The 24,071-nt window shown below is 43.2% G+C and overlaps 1 protein-coding gene across 3 annotated transcripts in view; it reads right to left on the reverse strand.

Annotated features, from left to right (window-relative positions):
• The window catches only part of SPATA13 (spermatogenesis associated 13), a 107,658-nt gene that overhangs the window by 41,293 nt on the left and 42,294 nt on the right, over positions 1-24,071 (reverse strand). For 2 of the 3 annotated variants that reach the window (XM_066618998.1, XM_066618997.1), the window contains exon 4: positions 19,821-21,602. In XM_066618998.1, the coding sequence (XP_066475095.1) occupies positions 19,821-21,602 (1,782 nt within the window). Of the gene's footprint in view, positions 1-19,799; positions 21,603-24,071 lie in introns of all 3 variants that reach the window. The other variant, XM_066619001.1, reaches the window with a different exon arrangement.

Consider the following 24,071-nt stretch of genomic DNA (forward strand, 5'->3'; position numbering starts at 1 on the left):
CAGCCATGCTCCAGTTTACAACACAAGCAGGAAATGCATGTACATCCCACACTTTGGCTACACTCCATATTTTAGAAGAAAACTTCCTATAGTATGGAGGTCCGGTAATCTCAATTACTGTTTCATTTCTGACTTTGCAGGTGACCATTACAGAAGAACAACAGACTGCCTTCTCTGGCAGAGTAATTTGCACCTTCTTCACAGTGTTAAGACCCAATAAGCTTAGTATTAAGAACTAAGTTCAAGCTCCATCTTACTTTGTAACCCTGTTCAGTGAAATTTATCATAAATGTATTATTATTAAAAATACTAAAATACTGTTTTTCACCCTAGTTTCTAAAACTTCATTCGCTCACAAGTTTCAGTATGACTCACATACCTGCAATCAATATAATGGTCAGATGGAGAGGAAATGTAACTTGACCTACATCCCTAAATATACCTGTTCCATATATGGAACCATAAACATGGTACAGATGTAGTAAAGTATAAAGTTCATGTTAGGCCTTTTCACCTTTTGAGCCCAATCCTATCCAACTTTCCAGCACCAATGCAGTTGCCCTGCAGACCCTTGACGAGGCCTCTGTGACTGCCCCATCACCACATAATGCAGTGTGCACCTTGTTGACGTGGCTGCATCAGTGCTGGGAAGCTACATAGGACTGGGCCCTTATCTGGTAAGTTAGATGAGAAACTCATGGACAGCTGTGTGATGGTGGCCCAAGGGGGGGGGGAAAGCAATTTGGATTAACAGCCCAGTCCCATTCAACTTTCCAGCACCAACGCAGCCATGATGCAGCCCCAAGGTAAGAGAACAAACCTTCCTTTAATCTTGAGGAGGCCCCCATGACTGCACCCTCACAGCAGGATGCAGAGCATCAGAACTGGAAAGTTAGTTAGAATTGGACTGTCATTTTCATGGTTTGAGTGGTTTAGGGTCCTAAAATTCTATCCAATTTTCCAGTGCCGGTGCAGCCATGCCAATGGGGCGTACACTGCTGCGGCATTCACGGAAGCCTCTTCAAGGTAAGGGGATGTTTGTTCTGTTATCTTGGAACTGCATTGTGGTTGCACCAATGCTGGAAAGTTGGATAGGATTGGGTGCTAAATCTTTAAAATTCCATTGCTAATAAAAGGAAAGCCAAAACACTGGTTAATTAGTTCCCTCCAATGAGGGATTCCCCAGGTAAAGGAATATCCATTGGAAACAGTAAACCCACGTTCTACCTTGGTACTGGCAGAATTAAAACAGTATACATCTTACTACTTTTTTAAAAAAATTGTAATTCTGGTTATAGAAATTTTCATCTATTCTTCATCTGTTAATTGCTCACAAAATACTGTCATCTGTTCTAAAACATTTTGCTTATCTAGGTTAGTAAGTTCATTTCTTCAGTCATCTTAATGTACATAAGATTCATTATTTCTGTGTGGCATTTTACAACCTCTATGATGCAAGACATCCTCCTACCAGTCATTAACCTTATAGTATTGATATTGGTATGATGAAACAAGTTAGAATTTAACAAAAATTACTGAACTCCCTTGATCTGATTTTTGATCAAACGTCCCACACTGGGACAGCAGCCTGACTGGGAGCTTGGACACATTTGAACCTAGAAAATGGGGAGCCTATCAGGGGCCTAAAGCATCGAATACAACGAATACAATCACTTTCCAAAAAAGGTGAAGGAAGTTTTATCCTAAAACTGTACACAGGTCCCAAAGGGAAAATAATTTGATAACCACTTGAGTGTTTCCTCTCAGGAGCATCTTGCTATGTCATTAGTTCTACTGAGAGAAGGAAGTCCCAGAAGAAATTATTATCATGGTCTTAATATTTAATATGGTCATGAAAAGAAATAGAAACAAAATTCAATACTCTGCACTAAACTACACCACTATGGGCCCAATCTAACCAAATTTCCAGCCCTGGTGCAGCCGCAGTGCAGCCTTGAGGTAAGGGAACAAATATGCCCACACCTTGAGGAGGCCTCTCTGTGACTGCCTTCCCACCACAGGATACAGTGCATGCCCCATGGACACAGTTGCACCGGCACTGGAAAACTGGATAGGATTGGGCCCTAAGGCTGCAAATCCTATGTAGACTAAGACCCACTGGTTTTGCCTCATTAATTATAATTTGGCTGTCTTCTCAGTGGACATGCATAGGATTGGAATGTAAACTGTTGAAACCTTTGTATGTTTACTAATAAGCTACCCTCACTATATTCACTGGAACATCCCTCAAGGTAAGTATGCATAGGAATAAAGCCACCGGAAGCATGTTTGTATTCTAAGGGCAAGAATGCACAGAACTACAGCACAATCCTATGCATATTAACTTGGAAGTAAGTCCCCACTAAGTTCAATAGGGCTTATTCACTAGTAAACTTGGATATGATTGTAGCCAAACACTGCAATCCCATGCACGTCTACTTGGATGTAAGCCCCACCGAGTTTAACTCAAGTTACTCCTGGATCAATGTGTACGGGATCGCAACCTTTATCTCTAATGCTAATCACAAAATATTCTATTATTATTTTTGCATTATTATGCTTTATTATTTTTTACAAAACTCTTGTGCAGGGGGAGAAGAACTTCACCCCGCCACTCTGAAGACAATGAAGTTTAACTAAGGCAATCCTATACACAATTTCCTGGGAGTAAGTTCCACTGAACATAATGGTACTTATTTCTAAGTAGACATGCATAGGAATACATTGTTAATCTGTCTTGCACTTCTTTAGTTACATTTACAAAAAAGCTGTACAGCTTCTTCATCATGAACTGCAGCATCAGTCAATCAATATTTTCCTCAAATAAATCCAGATTACCATCTGGTAAAAATCAGTGTAACTCATAGAGAGTTACATTGAATTACACCAAGTAAGGACGTGGCTCTATAGAGTTAGGCAGAAAATCACAATCAGGCTGCAGGAACCTACCTTGTCATCAGGCACAGACAGAGAAGCCCCCCACACACACTGACACAAAGAACTATCTTTGTCAATCATCCTTTGGCTATTTTCATTTAATTTTACATGAGCCACAAAAAGCAGAATGACTCTGCCTCTCCGTGCGGCTAGCCGGGAGAAGTGTTCATGAACATTTTCATGACCTTGTACCTTTAAACTAAGGAAAGAACACGTTGCATGACCTCTTCTTGTCTGTTATTCATTGTCCTAGCTTAAGCAATAAAATTATGTGAACAATCAGAGCGATTACAACCTGCTGCACTCTGCCCGAATTACATTAGCAGAACCAGAGCACAGCCTGTTCTGCATTTGCTAAGTATGGGGTCCAATATTCTTTGATTTTTATATATTTCTACATTGCTTATTCCTAAAAGTAGCTAGGACTAGGGCTCAGCAACCAAGATTTCTGGAACTAGAGGAACGGTGATAGCTTAGTGGGAGAGCAAGTGCAATCACTGGCAACTTCAGGTAGAACTGGGAAGAACCCCAGTCCGAAATATGAAAAGTCACTCCCAGTCAGTGTTGACAGTAATGAACTAGATGGATCAGTGGTTTGACTCTATACCAGCTTTCTATATTCAGTTATAAGTATTTTGTTTGGTATGGTACTGGCAAAGAAAAAAACCAGGATTTCTTCACAAGCAAAATTATAAAATTGCTACACATTTAATGTTGTGCAACCTTGAATAAGAAAGAGTTGTATCTGCTGTCATTCAGAAAACATATCAGCACTGTGACAATGAGTTCTTACTGTGACACATACAATGCAATCGCACAAGCAACTGAGCATGTTTTTAGGTTCTTATTAGCATGACACATGACTTCCACAGAACTTCCGATTTCTATAAAACATATCATTTAGGCTGCTATCTCCAATATATGCTTTATGTCTACGGTACAGGGGAGCACCCATATCTGCTGATCCCATATTCTGGATTCACTTATCTGCAGATTGGGGATCTGCGAGCCTCCCCCGCCCCGTTCCTAGCCCTCATAATGCCTTTTAAAGGCATAAAAACATCGCTTCTGTTTTTTCTGAAAAAACTGTAAGTGATATTTTCTCACAAGAAAATTTTTTTACTCATTCTGAGCCCAGCAGAGCTCCACTTGCCTCTAAAGGTTGGGGGTAAGGCATCCCACTATATTCGCAAATTTCACGTATCCATGGGGGTTTCAGAACACCTATATTGAGAGCAAATAAACTACTCTTGAGTTAACAGTCAATAATTATTAGCTCACACTTGTTTATATTGTTATCCCTCCTATCTTCCATGGAGGTCAGGACAGCATACAAGGTTCTGCTCCCCAACATGCTATCCTCACAACAACCCTGTAATGTTGGTTAGACTGAGAGAATTTATCCAAGTAATCTTCATGGACAAGTCAGAATTTGAATGCTGGCACTAGTCCATGACTCTAACCACGAAACCATGTAGGCACTAGAAAAATTGTACAATTTTTCTGCCCATCTATGAACATTAGTGGTCTGGCAGCTAAAGCTTTGGCTTATATATTCCAGTCAATTCAGCCCCGTTCACTCACCTAGCTGTTGGCCTCCTTTTTGAGCCAGGATGGTGTAGTGGTTTGGGAGGTGGACTTCAACCTGGAAGATCCAGGTTCGGATCCCCCCTCAGCCACAAAGCTTCCCGAGTAACCTTGGGCCAGTCACTTTCTCTCAGCCTCACCTACCTCACAGGGTTGTTGTGAGGACAACAGGAGGGGAGCAGCTGTGTACACTGCCCTGAGCTCTTTGGAGGAAGGGTGGTATAAAAATGTGAAAAATAAAATAAAAAATAAATTTTGTGTTCCATAGCACCTCAGAGATCCCAGCATGCTCTGTTCATTCTGTTTATTTCAAAGAGAACAGCATGGAGGAAGAAGGTACCACTGGAGCTCAAGTTAAGTGGGCAGTACCAGGCTCCCAATCGGCATGCCTCACTATGTCTCGGCCCCTCTTTTTTTTTGCCCACCTGGCTGCTTTCCCAAGCAACTGAATGGGTGAAGAGGAGGCAGCAGCAAGAGCCTTGCTAATGGTGGGTGGGGTTAAATGCTAATGAATACATGAAGTTGGCATGCAGTGGCAGGGTGCATTTTTGCAGGACCAGCAGGTTCCCTTGGGCCACCTTATCCAAAATTCTGAAATCTGAAATGCTCTAAATATCCAAAACTTTGTGTCTGTTGTTTAACAGCTGATACAAGTATTCTGGTGATGCTGCTGTGCTGCTTAATTACCTTGAACACATTTTTTACTGTATTAATGGTATGTCATTTTTTTTTTTACTGCTAAGTACTTGTATGTGAATAAGACTTGATCTCACCTCCAAGATATTTCATTATGTATACGCAAATATTCTCAAATCCCAAAAAAATCTGAAAACACCGGACAAACATTTTGGATAAAGGATACTCAACTTGCAGCAGCAGAGAACACAATCACAAAACTCCATCCCTGGTTTTCTCCCTCACCAAAGGGCTTCACCCAAATCTTGCCTGCATGTTCCTAACGGGCAAGTTCTCCATTCTTTGCATCATCCAAGCTCAGACAAATCTATTTTTAGTAGCAAGACTAGCTGAACAGAGATACCCCTGGTCGTGCCACAAAAAAAGTCCAATCTAGATTCCACTCTTCTTTTTAGTAAACACTCTTTGCACATACCCCCAATGCTCCATGTGCACTGTTCTTGGACTGCACTGTTAGTGATGTAAATTTGTGAACTGGGAAAGAGTTCTTTAAAGCCTTAAAATTCAGGAACAGGCTTGAGTTACAGACACAGATTCCACATTTAAGTCTGCCTAAGTCTGGTGTTATAAAAGCCCTGAATCTACACCATGCTAACACCTGCAACTGAACTGCCATTTCCCTTTTGATATATTCCAAAAAAAGGGAAAGCAAGGAAGTGTTCCTGCAGAGTTCTCTGCAGAGTCCTGCAGAGATCACCATTCATTCATGTACAAAAGTTAATTGGGAAATTAAACATTTCTTCCAGTGCTTGTTTGTTTAACTTTTTGTATATACAGTACTTGCTCCTTTACATACTAAAACATCAGCAACATACACAGTACTCTAAGAAAGGAAGCTTCTGCCAAAAGCGTCTAAAAATAGCTAGAAGTGATGATTCAATTAATCTTGAATACGTGTGCAATTCTCTCTGATGTTACAGTAAGTGTACAGCATATAGAATTACAGCCTATGATCAAATCAAACTGGCACTCAGTCACCTTCAAAAACCAACCTTAGACATTTCAGTGCAAGGTGACTGAAAAACCCATTACTCTGGAGCCAATATTCACATTGCACATGTTCTCTCTCTCTCTCTCTCTCACACACACACACACAAACACACACACACACACACACACACAAAACTGGTAGCGAGACTGGTAGCAAGAAAGTGGCATCCTCTCTGGGCTCTGCCTTCTGGAATTAGCTGGATATTACTTCAGCATAAAGTATGGGCCAATATACCCTGTAACACTTTCAGAAATTCAAGATACCTAGGCAATTGGGAAGAATAAGTCATCATGTATTTGCTTAATTTTAGATATGTTGTACCAGCTAAAACTAAACGGACTCCCAGCATTAATGTCTCATCTATAGCTTTTTAAGATACCACAACATTTGCAGCTATGAACTGCTCCGACATTCATTGATAGGTCATTATTACATTTCTGTGCTATGTCTGCAGACCCATCATCCTTAACGTCCGCAAAGTCAACTGTCGCTTCATATTGGATATCTTAGCTCAGTCTTTACGGAAAGATGGTAACTGATGCCTTGCAGCCATTACCTTAACAAAACAAGCTAGTTCTTCTAGTCAAACCCATTCAGCTCCAACTTAAGTGAGAGTTTTGTCTTCAAACTCTTGCCATTGGTAGTGGTGTTCATGTAAGACCATCAGGTCATTCTGAATTAGATGTATTTTCTTGATGCCCATCAGGAAACTAGTAAATATCTTCTTCTCCAAGTGACTGTGTCTAGATGTTCTTCAGATCTTAACTGCAGTCGCAAGGTCTATTAGGTGTTGTCTTTTTAAAGTCACAAAAACGTTAAACACATCCACCAACAGTGTTCACTTTACACCATGCCAATGTACTCTGCATTCAGATTTGGCATGAATATTGCCAGGTTAAGTCTAATTAAATGAATTACCCGCACTTTGTCTCTCTGGATTCCTCAACAGCAGGACTTTTCATTTCAACAACCCTGTATTTCAAAATATTGCTTGCTGCCTCCGAGTTGTACTACCCAAGACAGCCTTTTCTTTGCCGTTTTCTCTAGAAGCTTGAACTCACTCTGGTTCCCATGCACATTTCATTGTCCTTTCTCGGTTGATGATGGTGCCAAGGAATGCAACGTTCTTAACATCCAAAGCAGCTAAGGCAGATTGTGCAAGAAGAACAATGCTATCATTAATGGCCCCAAGAGTTTTCTCATTGCTCCGGCTACTTCTCTAATCTTCTGAGACTGGAACACCATTATTAAATTCATGCCTTTCATGTTTCATTTTAGTTTGATGAGAACAAAGAATGGATAGAAAGATTTGTAACCCAAGTTGTAGCAATGGCCCTGCCGCCCACACTCAAAATGGCGTCTTAAGCAGTTTTGAAAAGAACAATTGCTTATTTATCTATTTCTAAGACAGTACTTTTTAAGACAGCAGACAAATACGTTAATGCTAGCCAGTTATATCACTTTTTGCTTTTTGCATAATCAAAACAATTTTTGCTACCAATATAACTGGTAGCCCAATCCTATCTAAATGCCCCCCAACTGATGCAGCCATACCACCAGAAACACACATCATGCTGTGGGTGGGGGCAGCCTGAGAGGTCTCTTCCAGATAAGGGAACATTTGTTCCTTTGCTTTGGAGTAAGCCTCCATTGCTACAAAGGGCCTACTCTCTACTCACTTGCAATTTTGCTAGTGCAAATCTGAGTGGAAGTGGGAAGGTGGATCAATAGCAGGAAGAGGGATAGGATATTGGTGGAGCCGGCTTTAGGGATAAAAGTAACACCTGGAAGTTGGAGAGACTGTGAGTAGTTGAAGGAGGATGGACTAATTGGAGACTGGTGTGTGGCAATGGAGCTACTGAGAGCCAAGGTGTTGCTGTGGTGGCTGAAGAAGCTGCTGGTGGGAGAGGAGAGAAAGAAAGACCTCTGCAGGTTGAACAGGTGAGCAACCCTGGTGGTGGGGTCCAGCAGAACTGCAGTGCAGAACTAGGGCCATTGTTGGGGAAAGAAGGAGAACTAATTAGCTTCAGGTGGGTATAAGTTCTCTAGACCAAGTCTGAAAAGGGAATTTGGCAAAATAGGCTGTTCAGAAGGCCAGTGGCATGTGGCTGATTGTCACAGCAGCCCAGCTATGTGGAATGGCAGGTTGTGCTTTGTGATTATCATAAAGCATGCTGTGCTGTTGGAACTCAAGTTCCAACAGTGCAGCAGGCCCATAGGATTGGGCCATAAAAAGCAGCAATTGTGCGATTCAGTTGGACTTGCTCGTAAGCAGGTATGATTTTAAATTTTTAATCTTTATAGGTGTGTTAATCAGAGTGTTGAGAAGCAAGCAACAGAAAATAAAGGGAAAAGATAAATAAAAATATAGGTTTTGGGCACCCACTGGAAGATCAGCAGGTAGAGGGAAGTTCTTAGCTCAAATGGGAGGGACTTCCACAACTGTGGCACCATGACAGAGAAGACCCATCCCCTCATTGCCACCAACCTAGCTTTAGCTAAAGGCAGCACATTCAGGAGCCCCCCACCAAAGACTTCGGCGGGAACCTTGTCATATGGGAGGAGACCATCCCTCAAGCACCTTGACCCCAAACCATGAAGGGCTTTGAAAGTAGACACCAGTACCTCGAATTGGGCCCAGAAACAAATTGGTAGCCTGTGCATCCAAAAGAGCAATGGTTTGACAGAGTCAAACTGCTTAGCCCCCATGCAGCATGCTGCATTCTGTGCTAATTGCAGTTTCCATATGATTGTGAAGGCAGCCCCGCATAGAGTACATTACCGTAATCCAGTCTGGATGTCATCAAGGTGTGGACCACTGTGGTCTAGTCTGATCTGGTCAACTCAGGTAAGGCCACAGTTGGAGCACCAGTCTGATTCAAGTAAATGGTCCCCTGGCTATCAACGCCACCTGGTTATCCAAGTGGAGCAAAGGGCCCAGGAGAACTCCTAAGCTGCAAACCTGCTCCTGCAGAAGGAGTGCAATTCTATTCAGAACAGGCTGACAGTTCAATACCTGCATCACAGCTATCTGGGCTAAAAGGATCTCTGTTTTATCCAGGTCTAATTACAGTTTGTTAACCCTCATTCAGCTTGTTAACACCCCTACCATCTCCAGGTAATACTCTAGGGCAGGGGGATCCAAACTTTCGGCCAGAGGGCCACATCAAATATCTCGCGTGGTGTGGAGGGCCGGAAAAAGTTTAAATATAAAATTTAAATACATAAATTAGAGGTGGAACTTAGATGAGTGAATAAATGAATGGGCTCATTCATTCAACCTCTCTGGCCCTCAGAACACCCTCCAGACACAATCAGAGCACAGTTCTGGTCGTGTTCAGTTGAGTGGGCCAGAGGCTTTCAGGGGACAAGAGGCTTGCAGCGGGCCGCATCTAGCCCCCGGGCTGGGGTTTGGAGACCCCTGCTCTAGGGGGTCCACAGCCTCCCAAGCAATAAACAGTACAGAGAGATAGAGCAGAGTGTTATTTGCATATTGATGGTACCCAACTCCAAAACCCGGATGATTTCAGCCAGATGGGAGACAAAATGGATTGTGCTGTATTCCACAAGTCAAGAGGTCAGGGTGCCAAAAAAAGTCCCCCAACACCACCTTTTGGAATCTGTCAGCTTGGAAGGACCAGAACCACCATAAATCAGTATCTCCAAGTCCCAACCCAGTCTACTAAGAAGGACACAATGGAAATTATTCCTGAATTTTTTTTTTATTGGCAGCTCCTCTGACCTACTGGGCAATTGGCCATGGCTCGCATTAGAGCTATAATCCAATACACTGTATAGGGTGGCGGATTTTTTGTGATGACTCTGCAGCTCTTCTGGCTGGTTTCCATGGCTCCCAGTTTGGAAAACCACTCGTCTATGGTGTTGATTGCCACTGAGAAATCCAGCAGGATCAAACAAGGATACACTCTCCCTGTCCAGATCATTCATAATGGAAATCAAGGCTGATTCTCTCCCAAAGTCAGGCCTGAAGCCAGACTGAAAGAGATCCAGGCATTAGTTTCATCCACAATATCTGGAACTGAGACACCACTTGCTGCTTGATTTTCCTACCCAGTATCAAGAAGTTGGATACAATGGATGGAAATTTTCCAATATGGTGGGATCAGTGGCATACCTAGCATATGTGGCACCCAGAGCAGACCACTCCCACTACCCCTAGTTTCTCAACACCATGGGTAGAACTGGCCTCCACCTCAAGTTACCCCTGGTTGAGGCCAGGTCTACCCGATATTCAAAACAGACACGTGTCATGGACACCCCCTTATTGCTGGCACCAGGGGTGCACCACCACGCCCTTAATATGCCACTGGGAGCAATCCAGGGATGTTTTTCAAGTCATTTCTGCCCAACACTGCATATATGCAACGGGGACCAAATATGTAACCTTGTGGGCTGAGAAGAATGGGTTAAGGAGGGGCAAACTACCACTAACTTCATTGCAACAGCCCTCCTTTAAAGATGAATTAACCACTTTCCATAGCCACTCCTTATTAACCTCTTGTGATATTACAATGGGCCATGATTTAAGGCAGCCATTTTCAACCACTGTGCTACCGCACACTGGTGTGCCACGAATAGTCTGCAGGTGTGCCGTGGGAGTTTGAGGGAGGGTCATTTGTTAGTAGGGCCATTGGGGGAAGTGAGCCCCCTCCACCAACAGCATGGTGTGCCTTGTCAATTGTCCAAAAACCGATGGTGTGCCTTGACACCTTGTCAGTATGCCGTGAAACAAGGTTGAAAATCACTGATTTAAGGAGTTCATAAGAACGAAAAAGATACTTGGGGCCCAATCCCAACCAACTTTCCAACACCAATGCAGCCACAATACAACCCTAAAGTAAGGAAACAAGTGTTACCTTGAGTAGGCCTCCATGATTGCTTCCCCCCACTGCGGGATACAGCGCATGCCCTGTTAGCATAGCTGCATCAGCACTGGATAGGATTGGGCCCTTACTGGAGAAAAAGTCTTGGTCCCTTTCACTGCATAGTCAGAGACCCCTAGCAAACATGATAGCAGGACGTTCTAATGGTTCAGAAACTAAAAGATAAAGCAGAAGAGACCAATGTTTATTTTTCCCCCAGGTGAAATACTTTCTTATTTCACCTGGGGGAAAAATAAGAAAAGTTCTAGTATGGGAAAACCTTGCCAACTTTACATTAATTTAAATAATATTAAAAGCTTTTTTGGAATACATAATTTTCATTTTTTTAAAAAAACATATACATGTCCAACCTTGTTATACATGGATTTGACTCAACACGAATGGCCACTGTAAATGAGAAAGAATGTGTTGATCCCTGGAGAAGGGGAAAAAATGCATCTCTTTAAAATCACAGTTTGTTGTTTTTTTTAAAAAAAACCTGCTTTTCTTACTGTTGTAGAGAGAGAGTCATGCAAGCAATCATTCCATTCTTCAGTTGAGCCAGGCAAAGGCAAGGGGTCCTTTCCATTCCTAATTGCTGACTGCCTCTCCACAACAGTAAGAAAAGCGGTTTTTAAACCACAGTTGTAAAAGGATGCACTTTTTAATTCTTTTAAATTGCTTTTATTTAACACATTTTATGGTATCAGCAGGGAGTCCCAGAATCAAACCCCTGTGAATGTTGAGACACGACCCTATTAGGAGCAATGGAGGGGTAAGAAACCTGGAAGTGAGTCTTTATTTTTCCACTGTTTTTTTATCCACGGATTTTTTTTACCCACTGGTGTTCTGTAACAGAACCCTAGCGGATAACAAGGCATGACCTGTACCAAGGGTAGGGCAATACAAAGAGATTAGCCTGGTGGATATAAGCAAGCTTGTGCACCAGTGATGCTGTGTAAACAGTATTTACAATGCTGCCATTGATATCTTGGCTCCAATCCTACACAAACAAAACAGACAGCAGAACTACTCTCATATGACAACATAGCCTGCTGTCCCCTCCTCAACTAGGGTGCCTCCACAGGTTAGGTTACATATGAGAGAATGCTATGCACATTTCTCCATTTTCACAGTGTGCAGGATTCCAGATGCCAAACATATTACACACCATGAGTGGAACACAAATAGAGCTGAGTCTGGGTGGCGATAAGCAAATTCATGATTCACACTTGTATAGAATGGTGCAGACAATGCAGCTCCACCCTGGGAAGTCATAACACTGAACTTTACTCTCTTGGTCTCAGTCTTCATCTTAAGCTGCTAAACCAAAATGAGAACCTTTCATTGACATTCACACAGATGGAGCCTACCTGCTTGCTACAGTCAGCAACAATTTGTGTTTCTTTAACGTACTCACTGGATGTGATAAAAGCAGATTTAATCAAATGGCAACTACTAAGCCAATCCTGCTTGTCAAAACAAATTTGTTTTATTTTTCTGTAACTTAAAACTGCAGAAAGAGCAGATGTGGTGGCTAAGAAAGTGAAGCATGAGCTAGGAAGGCCTCAGTTCAAGCCTTACACCAGCTACGATTTCAGGAGGCAAGACCCTCTCTTTAAGCCTGAACACATACAAACATAATAAGAAGACAACAATACTGACCTGCCTTGGAAAAATTACCACAAGTATGTATGTTAAGGGTTCTGAATGCACCAAGAGTGCAATCCTAACCATACTAATCTTCTTACTTCCAAGAAAATATGCATAGAATTGGGCAGCACAGCATTATATAAATACTAATTATTACTTTAAATGGGTTTTATTGATTCAGTATTGGCTGACAGTGCAGAGTGCCTTGTCAGCTGTCAAAAAAAGATGGTGTGCCTTGACAATTTTAGTGCCTTGTCAGTGGGCCGTAACATGAAAAAAGGTTGCAAATTGCTGCTCTGGATTAAGGTAAGCCATTTTCAACAGACTCTGGGGCTGCTTGCAGATCCCATTATTTTGGGATAACAATAATGCCTAAACTCACTTCAGCCACTGCTCTGTTCACACATGCAACATGTGCATCAGGAGCTGAAGTGATACAAGTCAATAACCCCTGAAAATCAAGTTATGCCGACTCATGTCTTTTCTATCCTGGGATGAGTAGCAGTAGATTTCTTATTTCTAGGAGCTGAAGTTCAAATGTCCATAGAGAAATATATACACTACAGAAAAACAAAAACTGAGCACTTTTAAGTAGCATTACTTTCACTGGAAAAGGTAAGCATATGCTTATATCCATCCCACTGAAATCAAGGGGACCCAAACAGCCCGATCCTATCCTTTTCCCCCACCATAACATGCAGCCGTGCCAAAACAGGCTGTACTGCATGCTGTGATGGGGGAGGACTTATTAGGAGGCTTGAGAGAGATAAGGAAAATGACTTCCCTTACCTGGTGTAAATTCGAGGAGAGAAAGGAGGAACGTCATGAGGCGAGAAAGGGGATAGCATACTAGTACAGGTTGTGTGCACCATGATACACCCCTTTCTGCCCCCAAAAGGCTCCTCCCCCCCCCCGGTCCCCATCCACCCCGCCAGCTTACCTGCACTGATGTGTGGAGCCGTGTGCTAGAGCAGGCCACCACCACTGTATCCATTTCGGATCGTGGAGCTGAAATGGCTGCTAGTGGCCCACTGTTCATGATACAGTTAGGCCTTTGCAATGTTGTGTCAAGTGTTACAACATCACAATGGACCTGATAGGATTGGGTTGAAAAGTGCTCATCTTTGACTGGATTTTGCCTTACACAATTCCAGTATACACAACGAGAAGCATAGACGCTCACCTGGTCACACTGGGATTTTTCATTGCAAGTCCTTTTCTCCCCATCAGCAGTTCCTTACATTAGATCTCATTTCTGAAATTCTCCTGATGCATCTTTAGAAATAGAGATTGGCTTTTTCTATCATTTAAGAGTACTCGAGGAGCTGTCTGCTTCAGGCTATGCCTCAAATACCCATCAACAATTTATTTAACATCACTGCGATTTAGATTCAAGGGAATATTTGACCGCTCATATCCAGAAATCACACATTGCTAGGGTATCCTCATTATACTAAATCACACATCTGTGTGATTTAATTAAACTCCATCCATGCTGTAAAAGCTTCCTCACCAAATGATATATTATGGTTAAAATTCTGTGAGCAATAGGCAAGCTTGTCCCATTGATTTCAAGAGGACTTAAACCAGGGGTTGGCAACTTTCTTCCATATAGGGATTAGACATTCGGTCCATAAGAACCCACGTGTGTAAGATACACATGTGCAAACCTCCTGATTAGGCCACAGGTGGGCTGGATCTAGCCTGTGGGCCACAGGTTGCCTTCCCCGACTTAAACGCACCAAAAAATATTCTGGATTACAAACAATCACTACTACAAATTTGTTTTTAAATTGCATGTTTTTTTTCTTTTAGTATTTTTCTCTGTCGTAATTGCTCTAATTGACATGAGTTATAGGAATTTCCTCCACCACCCCATCTCTCTGAAACATCTCAGCAAGGGGAAGATCAGCCAGGCCCAGTCATTGACTAGAGAAGGAACAACTGCAAAGAATTCACTTCCCCTCTACTCTGTGCGAGAAAGATTGCAACCTTATTCCGAGGTCTGTAGGGATTATAGATTCTTCTGACCTCTGCCACTGGATAGAGCAGGGATTCTCAAACGTTTTAACACCAGGACCCACTTTTTAGAATGACAATCTGTCAGGACCCACTGGAAATGTCACACCAAAAGTGGGCGCGGGGCTGTGGAGGTCTGCTGCTGATCCTTCTCCAACCACACAGCCCTCCTCCCTTTCCAGCATCCCATCTTCCCACCTATTCAGGGCAAAGCACCAGGCCTCTCTCCCACCAGGAGCCACCCCCCCCCACAGCAGCTCTGTACCCAGTATTTTCAGTTCTGTCTTTTCAATGACAGCTGAGCTAGGTACCCACCTGAAATTGACTCATGACCCACCTAGTGGTTCCTGATGTAATGTTTAAGAAACACTGGGTTAGAGAACGAAGGGCTGCTGGATTGTGCATCCATGTGTTTACATTCTTATCACAATCTATTGTAAGTTGTCTTGTGGCTCATTTGAACAAAAGCTAAGGTTTCTTCCCACACTGCAATCCTATGCAGGTTTACTCAGAACTAAGTCCCACGGGGTTTCCATGAGCATAGACTCCCAGGAAAGTGAGCACAGGCTTGCACTATTAAAAAAATGAAGTGGTAGTTCTCAAACTGGTGGGTAGCAACCACCAGCCTAAGAACCCCTGCCCTTTTTCCTTTAAGGGGTGCAGGCAGGGGCAAGACAGCGACGCAATCCTCAGAATCCCACTGCTGCAGGGGAAGGGAGTGTTTTAGTTAACATCCCTTACCTGCTGCCGGAGTCTGGGAGGTGCAGAGAGCCCCATGGAGCCCTCTGCAGGACTCCCCACAGCTTGTAGAAAGTTTTTTTTTAAAAAAGCGATTGCGACCCACTTCATCCCACTTCATGATCGCAACCCAATTGCGATAATGTGTTTCATGATCACAACTTGAAAGTGGGTGGCGATCACTTTTTTTTTTTTTTACTTTCTACAAGACATGGAGAGCCCCGCAAAGAGCTCTGTGGGGCTACCCACACCCCCTGGACCTTGGCAGTCGCTGACATTAACTAAAGCCCCCTCTTCCCCCGCAGTGGTGCAATCCTGAGAATCGCATCACTGCCGTTTTGCCTGCACCCGCAAAGACTTACCCCGGGGCTCAAACTTCGAGTTTGAGAACCAGTGAAATAAAGCATTAAAGCAGCAGAATCAATAAGGTCCATGACAATTTACAAAGAAATGCAAGCAAAAAATATGGATACTGCCCTAAGGAGCTTAAACTTCACTAGCAAAGACAATAATGAGGAACAGAAATATTCTCTTTCACTAAACTACTGTTTTTACTATTTTATTGATTATGTTACTGCTTTTAAAGTTGTAAGCCACCTAAGTGCCCTCCTGAAGAGATGACAAAAATTCATTAAAGAAATAAACAAAGCTTCAGTCTTTGCCCTGTAGGACTGCATTTAAGAGATAACTAACAATACAGAAAATAGAACATTCCCACAGAGAAGTCCTCTAACTTCTATCTTCCTATGTACAGGTCCCGGATGCCATATAATCAAGCAGCTCTAGCAACTTAGGGGAGTTTCAAAATGCTACATTTGGGTTCGCTGTTCATAGAAAAACAAAGCTCAAAATTCCCAGTAAACGTAAACAAAGCATGCCTAAAGAAAAGGGATGTCTTCACAGTTTAGGACATGTCTCAATAAGATTCCAAGTCAAAACTCAAACCTGACGGAATTTCTGCCACAAGTCTAGCAGTATCACATCCCATCACTAGGTGGCAGATTGAGACCATGAACAGATTATTCCATCACACTTGCTGCCTGATGGCTTTGCTTTCAGAAGTTGTATCAGACAGAATAAGTCCAGGGGGGTGTAGTTTCTCATACTTTTTCTGTATGCTTCAAAGCATGAATTCACATTATCATTATGTTCCTGCACATCTTGCTGTTCAAGGCCAGTTCCACTAGTATAGTATATTCTCATATGCCTGCACAGATCTACACCAGAGGTGTCCAAACTTTTTGGTAGGAGGACCACATCATCCCTCAGACACTGTGTCAGGGGCTGGGGAAAAAAGAATTTTTTAAATTCTTTTAAATTTAATTTTAAATTAAATAAATTTACATTAATGAATATATTAGATATGGAACTTATATGAATGACTGAAGGTCTCGCGATAGCGCAAGGTCTATAAAAGGCCTTGTACAAAGCAAGGCTGGCCTCTCCTCCACTGCCGCTGCTGCTTCACAGACATGAAACAGCAAGCAGCGGACAAAAGACTCAGCCCGCTCACGCAAGAGATCAAACAGTCAGTCCTTGTGCTGAGAACAGTTGCGTTGGGCCAGGCAGGCTTCAGCAAGTTTCTGGCAGGCCAGAGGTTCACTGGAGACTAGGGGCTCACCACAGGCCAGATTGGGGATCCCCGAGGGCTGCAAATGGCCCCAGGGCTGGAGTTTGGGCACCCCTGATCTACACATTAGAATTAGGAAAGCTTCTCAGCTGTCAGTAAAAATGTTTCTAGTGGTCATGGAGGCTGAAAATCCAATTTGTTTTCAATGAATACCAGTGGAAACAGAAGGACCACAGTTCAGAAAACCTGACACACAGGAGAGCTTTGCATTACAGCAAACCACTGTAATCCAAAGCATAAAGCTGACTTACACCAAGTCAGACCACTGCTCCATTTGTTCTGTTATTGTATATTCTGACTGGCATCAGCCCCCTTGATCTCAGACAGGGGCTTTTCTCAATTCTGCTGCTTGCTATTTTTTGGGCTGGACCTCAGAATGCCTTAAGGAAGCAACTGAAAGCAACTTCCGGTCTGCACTCACACCTGGTTTACTTCCTTGTTGCTTTCACAGGTATTCTGAGGACAGTGGAGGCCAATGGAGTGGGGCATGGGCCTGGCGCAAGCCTCCCAGTAAGGCTTTGCAGCATGGCAGAGAGCATCGGATCACAAACCACTGCAGAGAACAGGGTGGGTCACAGCGCTAGAAAGTTTGGGAACCGCTGCATTGTTGGGTTCTGAGCACTCTGTGTCGGGCTAGGAGGGAGATCTTGAAAGGATGGTGGACAGCTCAATGTAACCGTTGACCCAGAGTGCGGTAGCACTGAAGAAGGCCAATTCAGTGTTTGGAATAATTAAAAAAAAGATTCATTCTGACAGCCAATATTATTATGCCATTGTATAAATCAATAATAAGGAATTTGGGGCTCTTCAGTCTAGAAAAAAGGGTCTGGGAGGGACATGATTTGAGACAAACAAAATTATGCAGGGGATGGATAGAGTGGATAGAGCAGGGGTGACAAACATAAGGCTCGGGGGCTGGATGCAGACCGTGGAAGCTTTTTATCTGGCCCTCAGGCTCTCATCTACTGAGCAGTGCTGAGGTGTTACTGCTAAAAGGGCAGCCCCCATGAAAATGGGGCTCTCCCATATCTTGAAATATGATAAAGATTTGTGTGTTTTCTCTTCTGTCACTTGAAGTTAATTCCTAAGTGAGAAAAAGTGCTAATTTTTGGGTAGGAGTTATTTAATGACATCAATTCCTGCCTCATGACATTACTTCCGGCCCTCAGGAGGCATCATGAATGCCATTCAGCCCTCTGTATGAAACGAGTTTGACACCCCTGAGATAATGTTCTTTTCCCTCTCACACAACACTAGAACCAGGGGATATCCACTAAAATTGCGTGTTGGGAGAGTTAGAACAGACAAAAGAAAATATTTCTTTACCCAGCATATAATTAATTTGTGGAACTCCTTGCCACAGGATATGTGGATGGCACCTGGCCTGGATGCCTTTAAAGGGGGATTGTACAGATTTAGGTAGGAAATGTCCATCACAGGTTACAAGCCATGATGGGTATACACAACCTCATGGTTTTAAGCTTTTTCTGAATTCCAGACATAAGGGAGTGACAACAGAATACAGGTATCTTGTTGTCTTGGCTGTTCCCAGGGGCATCTGGTGACCCAGTGTGAGATACAGGAAGCTGGACTAAATGGGGCCCTGGCTTGATCCATGTTTTTATGACAGGACAAATGGGACTATTACAAGGCACTTAAATGCTCCATAGATCTCTGAAGTCCTGACCAATGGCGTTTGGGGATGGGTGGGTGGGTAAAAAGATAAGTTTTGCAAGGCGCCTCAATACACCCTGTAAGCAGATCTTCCCCTTTATTGTCAGAGTCATTCTGAGCAGTGAGACAACGTGGAGACGCCTCCACGTTGTCTCACTGCTCGGAATGGGTCCAACAGCGAGGGGAAGGGGCAGCATTCAGAGCCCATTGTGGTGCCTTGCAAAACTTAGCATTTTACACTTAGTATGCCTCCCCCCGGAACACTACTGGTTCTGACCAGTTTACCACTGGTTTCCAACTTTCACCAAGCAAAGTTTAAAGCTATTATCTGCAAGTGTGAGGATAAGAAACCTACATTTAAAAAAAAAATCTCAAAATACTAATATGAGACCACAGAATAGACTTGCTGAGAGAGGGATTGGAGATGCAGACAGCACCTAAAATGTTAATATGGAAAAAAATCCATCCATGACAACTTAATTATTATCACACTACATATCCAGTTGTCATTTTAGACTACAAGAAAGAGCAGTTTCCCTTTGAAACAAGCCTCTGACTATGCCTCTTTAAATAATTTATCACTACCATTCAAAACCAGTAAAACTGTAGAAACCTTAACATGCTTGGGACCCCAAGGTCATCCACCAGCTTACAACCATCACTACCATGTGTTTGCACTTAGTGTTCTTTGTCAGGGCCCAACCAAGAACAGTACTAACAGGATCCTGCTTGTTCTTGATCATGTCACAAGGTAGTGCAGTGAACCTGCCCTTGAAAATGCACACAGGCAGTCTCCCTTCTGGTGCTTTCTTTGTTAATGTTCGCAGGACGCACAACAACTTGATAACAACTTCAAACCTGAATTCTTTATGAAGGATAAAAAACAGGCACCTGCACCCAAATGAGCCGAGCCATCTGCCAGTATCTCTTAGTACTAGCCAATGCTCCTTGCACCTGGAAAGTGGGGTGCTACAGCTGCCCTTATAGAAACAAGGTTTGCTTCCCTTCTTACCTCTTCCTTCGTTTCATCAGCACTCGGAGCTAAATTGAGACTCAGCTGCGAGTGGCTGCTGATGCCGCTGTCTTCATTCGCATCGTCGTAGTACACGGCTTGCACAGAGTCCTGGAAGCACACGGGGCTCTTGCACAGCTTGGTGGAAGGCCCCTCCCCTCTTTCCTCACTTTCCATTGAGCTGAGAGACAAGGTGCTGCACCGATCGGGACAATGAAGATTCATATTGCACTTGACATTTTCAGCATTCGGGCTCTGAGGCTTCGGGATGGTGGGTCTAACAGGGACGCTGGGATTTTCAGTGCTGCATATAAACTGGCTGGAATTTTTTGGTTCATCTAAGTCTTCATAGAATACTTCATTAGGACTTGGGTCAAGGTCCTTAAGTGGAGGTGATGAACACTGTGAAACTGGGTAGTCACAGGAGGATATTCTGAGGCTATTGGCATCAAGGGTTACTATAGTGGTCCCAACAGTGTTGTCCCCAGAACTCTGGAGACTAGTTTTGGAAACAGCAGAGTCCAGGCTACACTTGGGAGGAAGGCATCTCCGCCTTTCATTTTCAGTGCTGCTAGAAACCCTTCGTGAATAATCATCGTGAAGCCTGCTATTTGGTCTTGTCCTCTGGTTCTGTTCATTGGATGAGGATGTTTCTTTCTTCAACGCTACATCAGCAACATTGCTGACAAGCTTCAAAACTCTGTCAAAATCCTTGGCTCTAATTGGACTCTTCCAGCGTTTTGATCTCTGCTCTGAGTTCCTGTTGGTTTTATCGGAATCCGCTGAGGATGTGCTTGTTGTCCTCTGCGGCGTTTGCTTCTCATTCGCAACTCTGAGGTCAGTGAGGTTTGAGGTGGACTTCCTTTTGAAAGAGCTCTTTTTCAAAAAGTTCAGGTTATCTGTACTTTTGCTTCTCCTGTAGATAACCTTGTTGGTTTCAGAATCTTTCACAACTATTCCACACATCTGGGATTCCTGGATGACAGGGGATACTGGACTGGGACTGTTCTGATGATCTTGAATTTTATCCGTATCTAATAAATTTATACGACCGATACCATAGGCACGCCTGATGCTGCGAGACCGACGAGTGTTCCTCAAGAAGGAATCATCACTTTCCTCTCCATCAGAATTATCAGAAGTCAAAATGTTATCTGCTGTGCTATGCAAATCTTGTAAAGGCCCTGAATAAGAATACCTGTTTGCTTGAACTCTCACCACTGTACTGTTTGGGACACGCTTTCTGAGTTCCAGTGCGCTGTCATTTAAGTGGTCCATGTCTTCCTTGGCTTGAATTCCTTGGAGAACAGAGGATTTTAACTTCTTGAAAGACCCCATTTTTCGAATGGAAGACAAAGCATTCCAAGTTGAGGGGTTCCCCATAACTATCAGAGAACGAGGCCTTTCCACATTGGAGCAGGATCTTTTCCGAGGAGTAGAGAAAAAGCGCATGATTTTGGAAGGGCTGGCCTTATCCTGGCCTTCCTCTTTATAGCTGCTTGGGTCACACCCTCCATTGTGACATAATGAGGTAGTGTTGTTTCTTGATTCTTTATTATCCATCACAATACAGGTACCAGAGGCGCTGTTTCCATAGCCATTCTGGCACTCTGTCATGCTTTCACTGTCATAAGCAGGAGGATTTAGGGCATTGCAGCTCTCATCCAAAACCTTGTCTTCTTCATCCTTTTCAAACCGAAGCCCTTCGTCAGTTGTGCATCTTTTTGAGTTGTTGTTTTCACATCTATTGTGTGAATTTAGCTCTCCAGTAGTCTGTACTGCCTGCACCAAGAAAACAAAGCCAGTATTAAGCATTTCTCTCCACGGAAATGAAGGAGTCTTTGTATAAAACACAAGAAATTCTTAACAAACCTTCCTTTTGGCATTGAGAAAGATTTTGAGAATGGCACCAACATTAACCTAGCTATTAATTAAAAGAATTATACAATAAGCATGTATTTATTTCTGATTTGGATTCTGACAGTGTGGTATAGTGGGTAGAAAGCCAGTCAAGGACCAAGGAGTTCCTAGTTCAAATCTCTGCTCATCCATGAAGCTCCCTAGGGGCCCAATACTATTCAACTTTCCAGCACCGATGCAGTCACAAGGCAGCCCAAGGTAAGGGAACAAACATTCCTCTACTTTGAGGAGCCCTCCGTGACTGCCTCCTCACTGCAGGATACAGTGCACACCCCGTTGTCAGAGCTGCAGCAGCACTGCAAAGTTATATAGGATTGGGCCCTAGATGACCTTACTAGTAATTTTCCAACCTACCTTACAGGGTTGTTGGGAGGATAAAATGGTGTTGATGTGAAGAATCATATTTGCCACCCTGAGCTCTTCAGAGGAAGACATGATAAAATATAATAAATACTGATACTAGACAAAATCTGAAGAGCTGTGAAGGGGTACACAAATGGCATTTTTTCCTGTGGCCAAGATCCACCCGAGGCTCCCATTGGATTTCCTTACCCTTATGTCATTGTGCCTGGTCTTTGCAGGGTTAAAGGACCGATCTGTTTTTGGTCCTTGGCCCACAGATTTTTATGCAGATTGCATGCCTGACTTGACACAGAAAGCTTCACACCTGTGGAGCAGAAATTTCATGCTGAACATTCTGTTGGGGTCTAGGAGGCAGGAAGGTCTGGATTCAGAGCTCTTAGAGTTGACTGTATCCACCTTCTGTTATGTGATGTGCACCTGATCCAGGAAGAGATCACTGAACACACAGTCCACTCTAAGATGGATGCAGGAAACTTTACTCCACATCAAGCTCTTTTAAGCATCCTATCACAGTTGCTGGATCAAAGCACCTACAGCTCCTCATTGGAAGGCACTCCTTTGATCATGTGAATTTCCTGAGCAAATTTGTAAGTAAAGTCCTTGTTACTAAGAGGCAAACCAAGGAAGCAGGAAAACAGAAAGTTTCCCTGTTCACCAGAACACATTCCCTGTAGCCCTGCAGTTTAATTAATATTAATGAGGTGAGGGGAAAAAAGAGACATCCCAATTGAAAAATGAAGCACTCTCTAATCCACATCAAGGAACAGATTAACTTTCTACACTGAGTCCCAGCAATTCAAACTTATTAAGCTTTTCCATCTTGTTATTATTAAACAAAAAATACACTGCATAAGTAATACCTAGTGAATGCTTGACGTATTCACCTAGTAATTCTTCATACCATCCCCTCTCAAAGTGCCCCAGCTTTGAGGGGGTCCACTCTTCTCCTTACATATGGATTTGATTTTATTTAAAGCAAGCGTAACACTAGGAATAGCCAGGGTTTTACAGAGCAATTCTATCTACACATGTTTACTCACAAGTAAGTTCCACTGAGCTTATTCCCTGGTAAGTGTGTTTAGGATCGGGAGGGTTTCCATCTCTCTTGTATTTTTAATCTCCTCCTGCTACCCCTATTCAAATGTTCACAGCTTAGTCCTCCCTGCTGCAACAGGGGTAATGAGCTCATGTTATGGCATGCTGAAGTTTAAATATTTACAAGAAGCTGGGTTTTTTAAGGGATCTGGAACAATATTTCAGATAGCATTAAGAGGTTTCAGATTTAAGTGCTTCCTCAAGTCAAGTCCACACTCCTCTACTTCAGATTCTGTTTTGAAATAAAAACAGGGGAAAGAGGGGGGAAGATGCAGAGTCAACGGCTTTCGCAGAAAAGCATGACAATGGTTCCTAAGCAGCACATTTCCAAAAGGGTCAAATGTAAGAGGAAGAAAACCATAAGCTGTGGAGAGGGAGGAAAAAAAGTTTCTACAGGATACTGCATTATGATTTAAGATGGTAGCTGTTCAGAGAGTTATACCTTTAAAAATAACAATGGGGAGATGCACCAAAACATTAATGCAAGGATGCACTGCTACTGAAAAGCTTTCCAAGAATCCGGTGGCATTGCTAGAGGGGGGGGGCAAAGCACTGAGTCTTACAGGGAACCACACCCCTGCAAGACTTAGGGCACATGCCTAACCAGGTCTACTCAGAAGTAAGTCCTATTTTGTTCAATGGGGCTTACTCTCTGGAAAGTGTGAATAGGATTCAAGCCATAGTGCTTTGCCCCCCCCCTCTAGCTACTCCACTGCAAGAATCCTCTGGCTGGCCACAGACCTGTTCTCCCCCCCCCCCCCTTTGGCTCCAAAGTCCACTTTGGTGTAACTTTTCCCCAGAGCAGCTGCAGCACAGAAGCACCTGCCAGGCTCTGCGCAGCTCCTCAGAGCAGAAGCAAGGAGCAGAGCGGGT

Source organism: Tiliqua scincoides, chromosome 3 (assembly GCF_035046505.1).
Source record: "Tiliqua scincoides isolate rTilSci1 chromosome 3, rTilSci1.hap2, whole genome shotgun sequence".
NCBI classification, from domain to species: Eukaryota; Metazoa; Chordata; class Lepidosauria; order Squamata; family Scincidae; genus Tiliqua; species Tiliqua scincoides.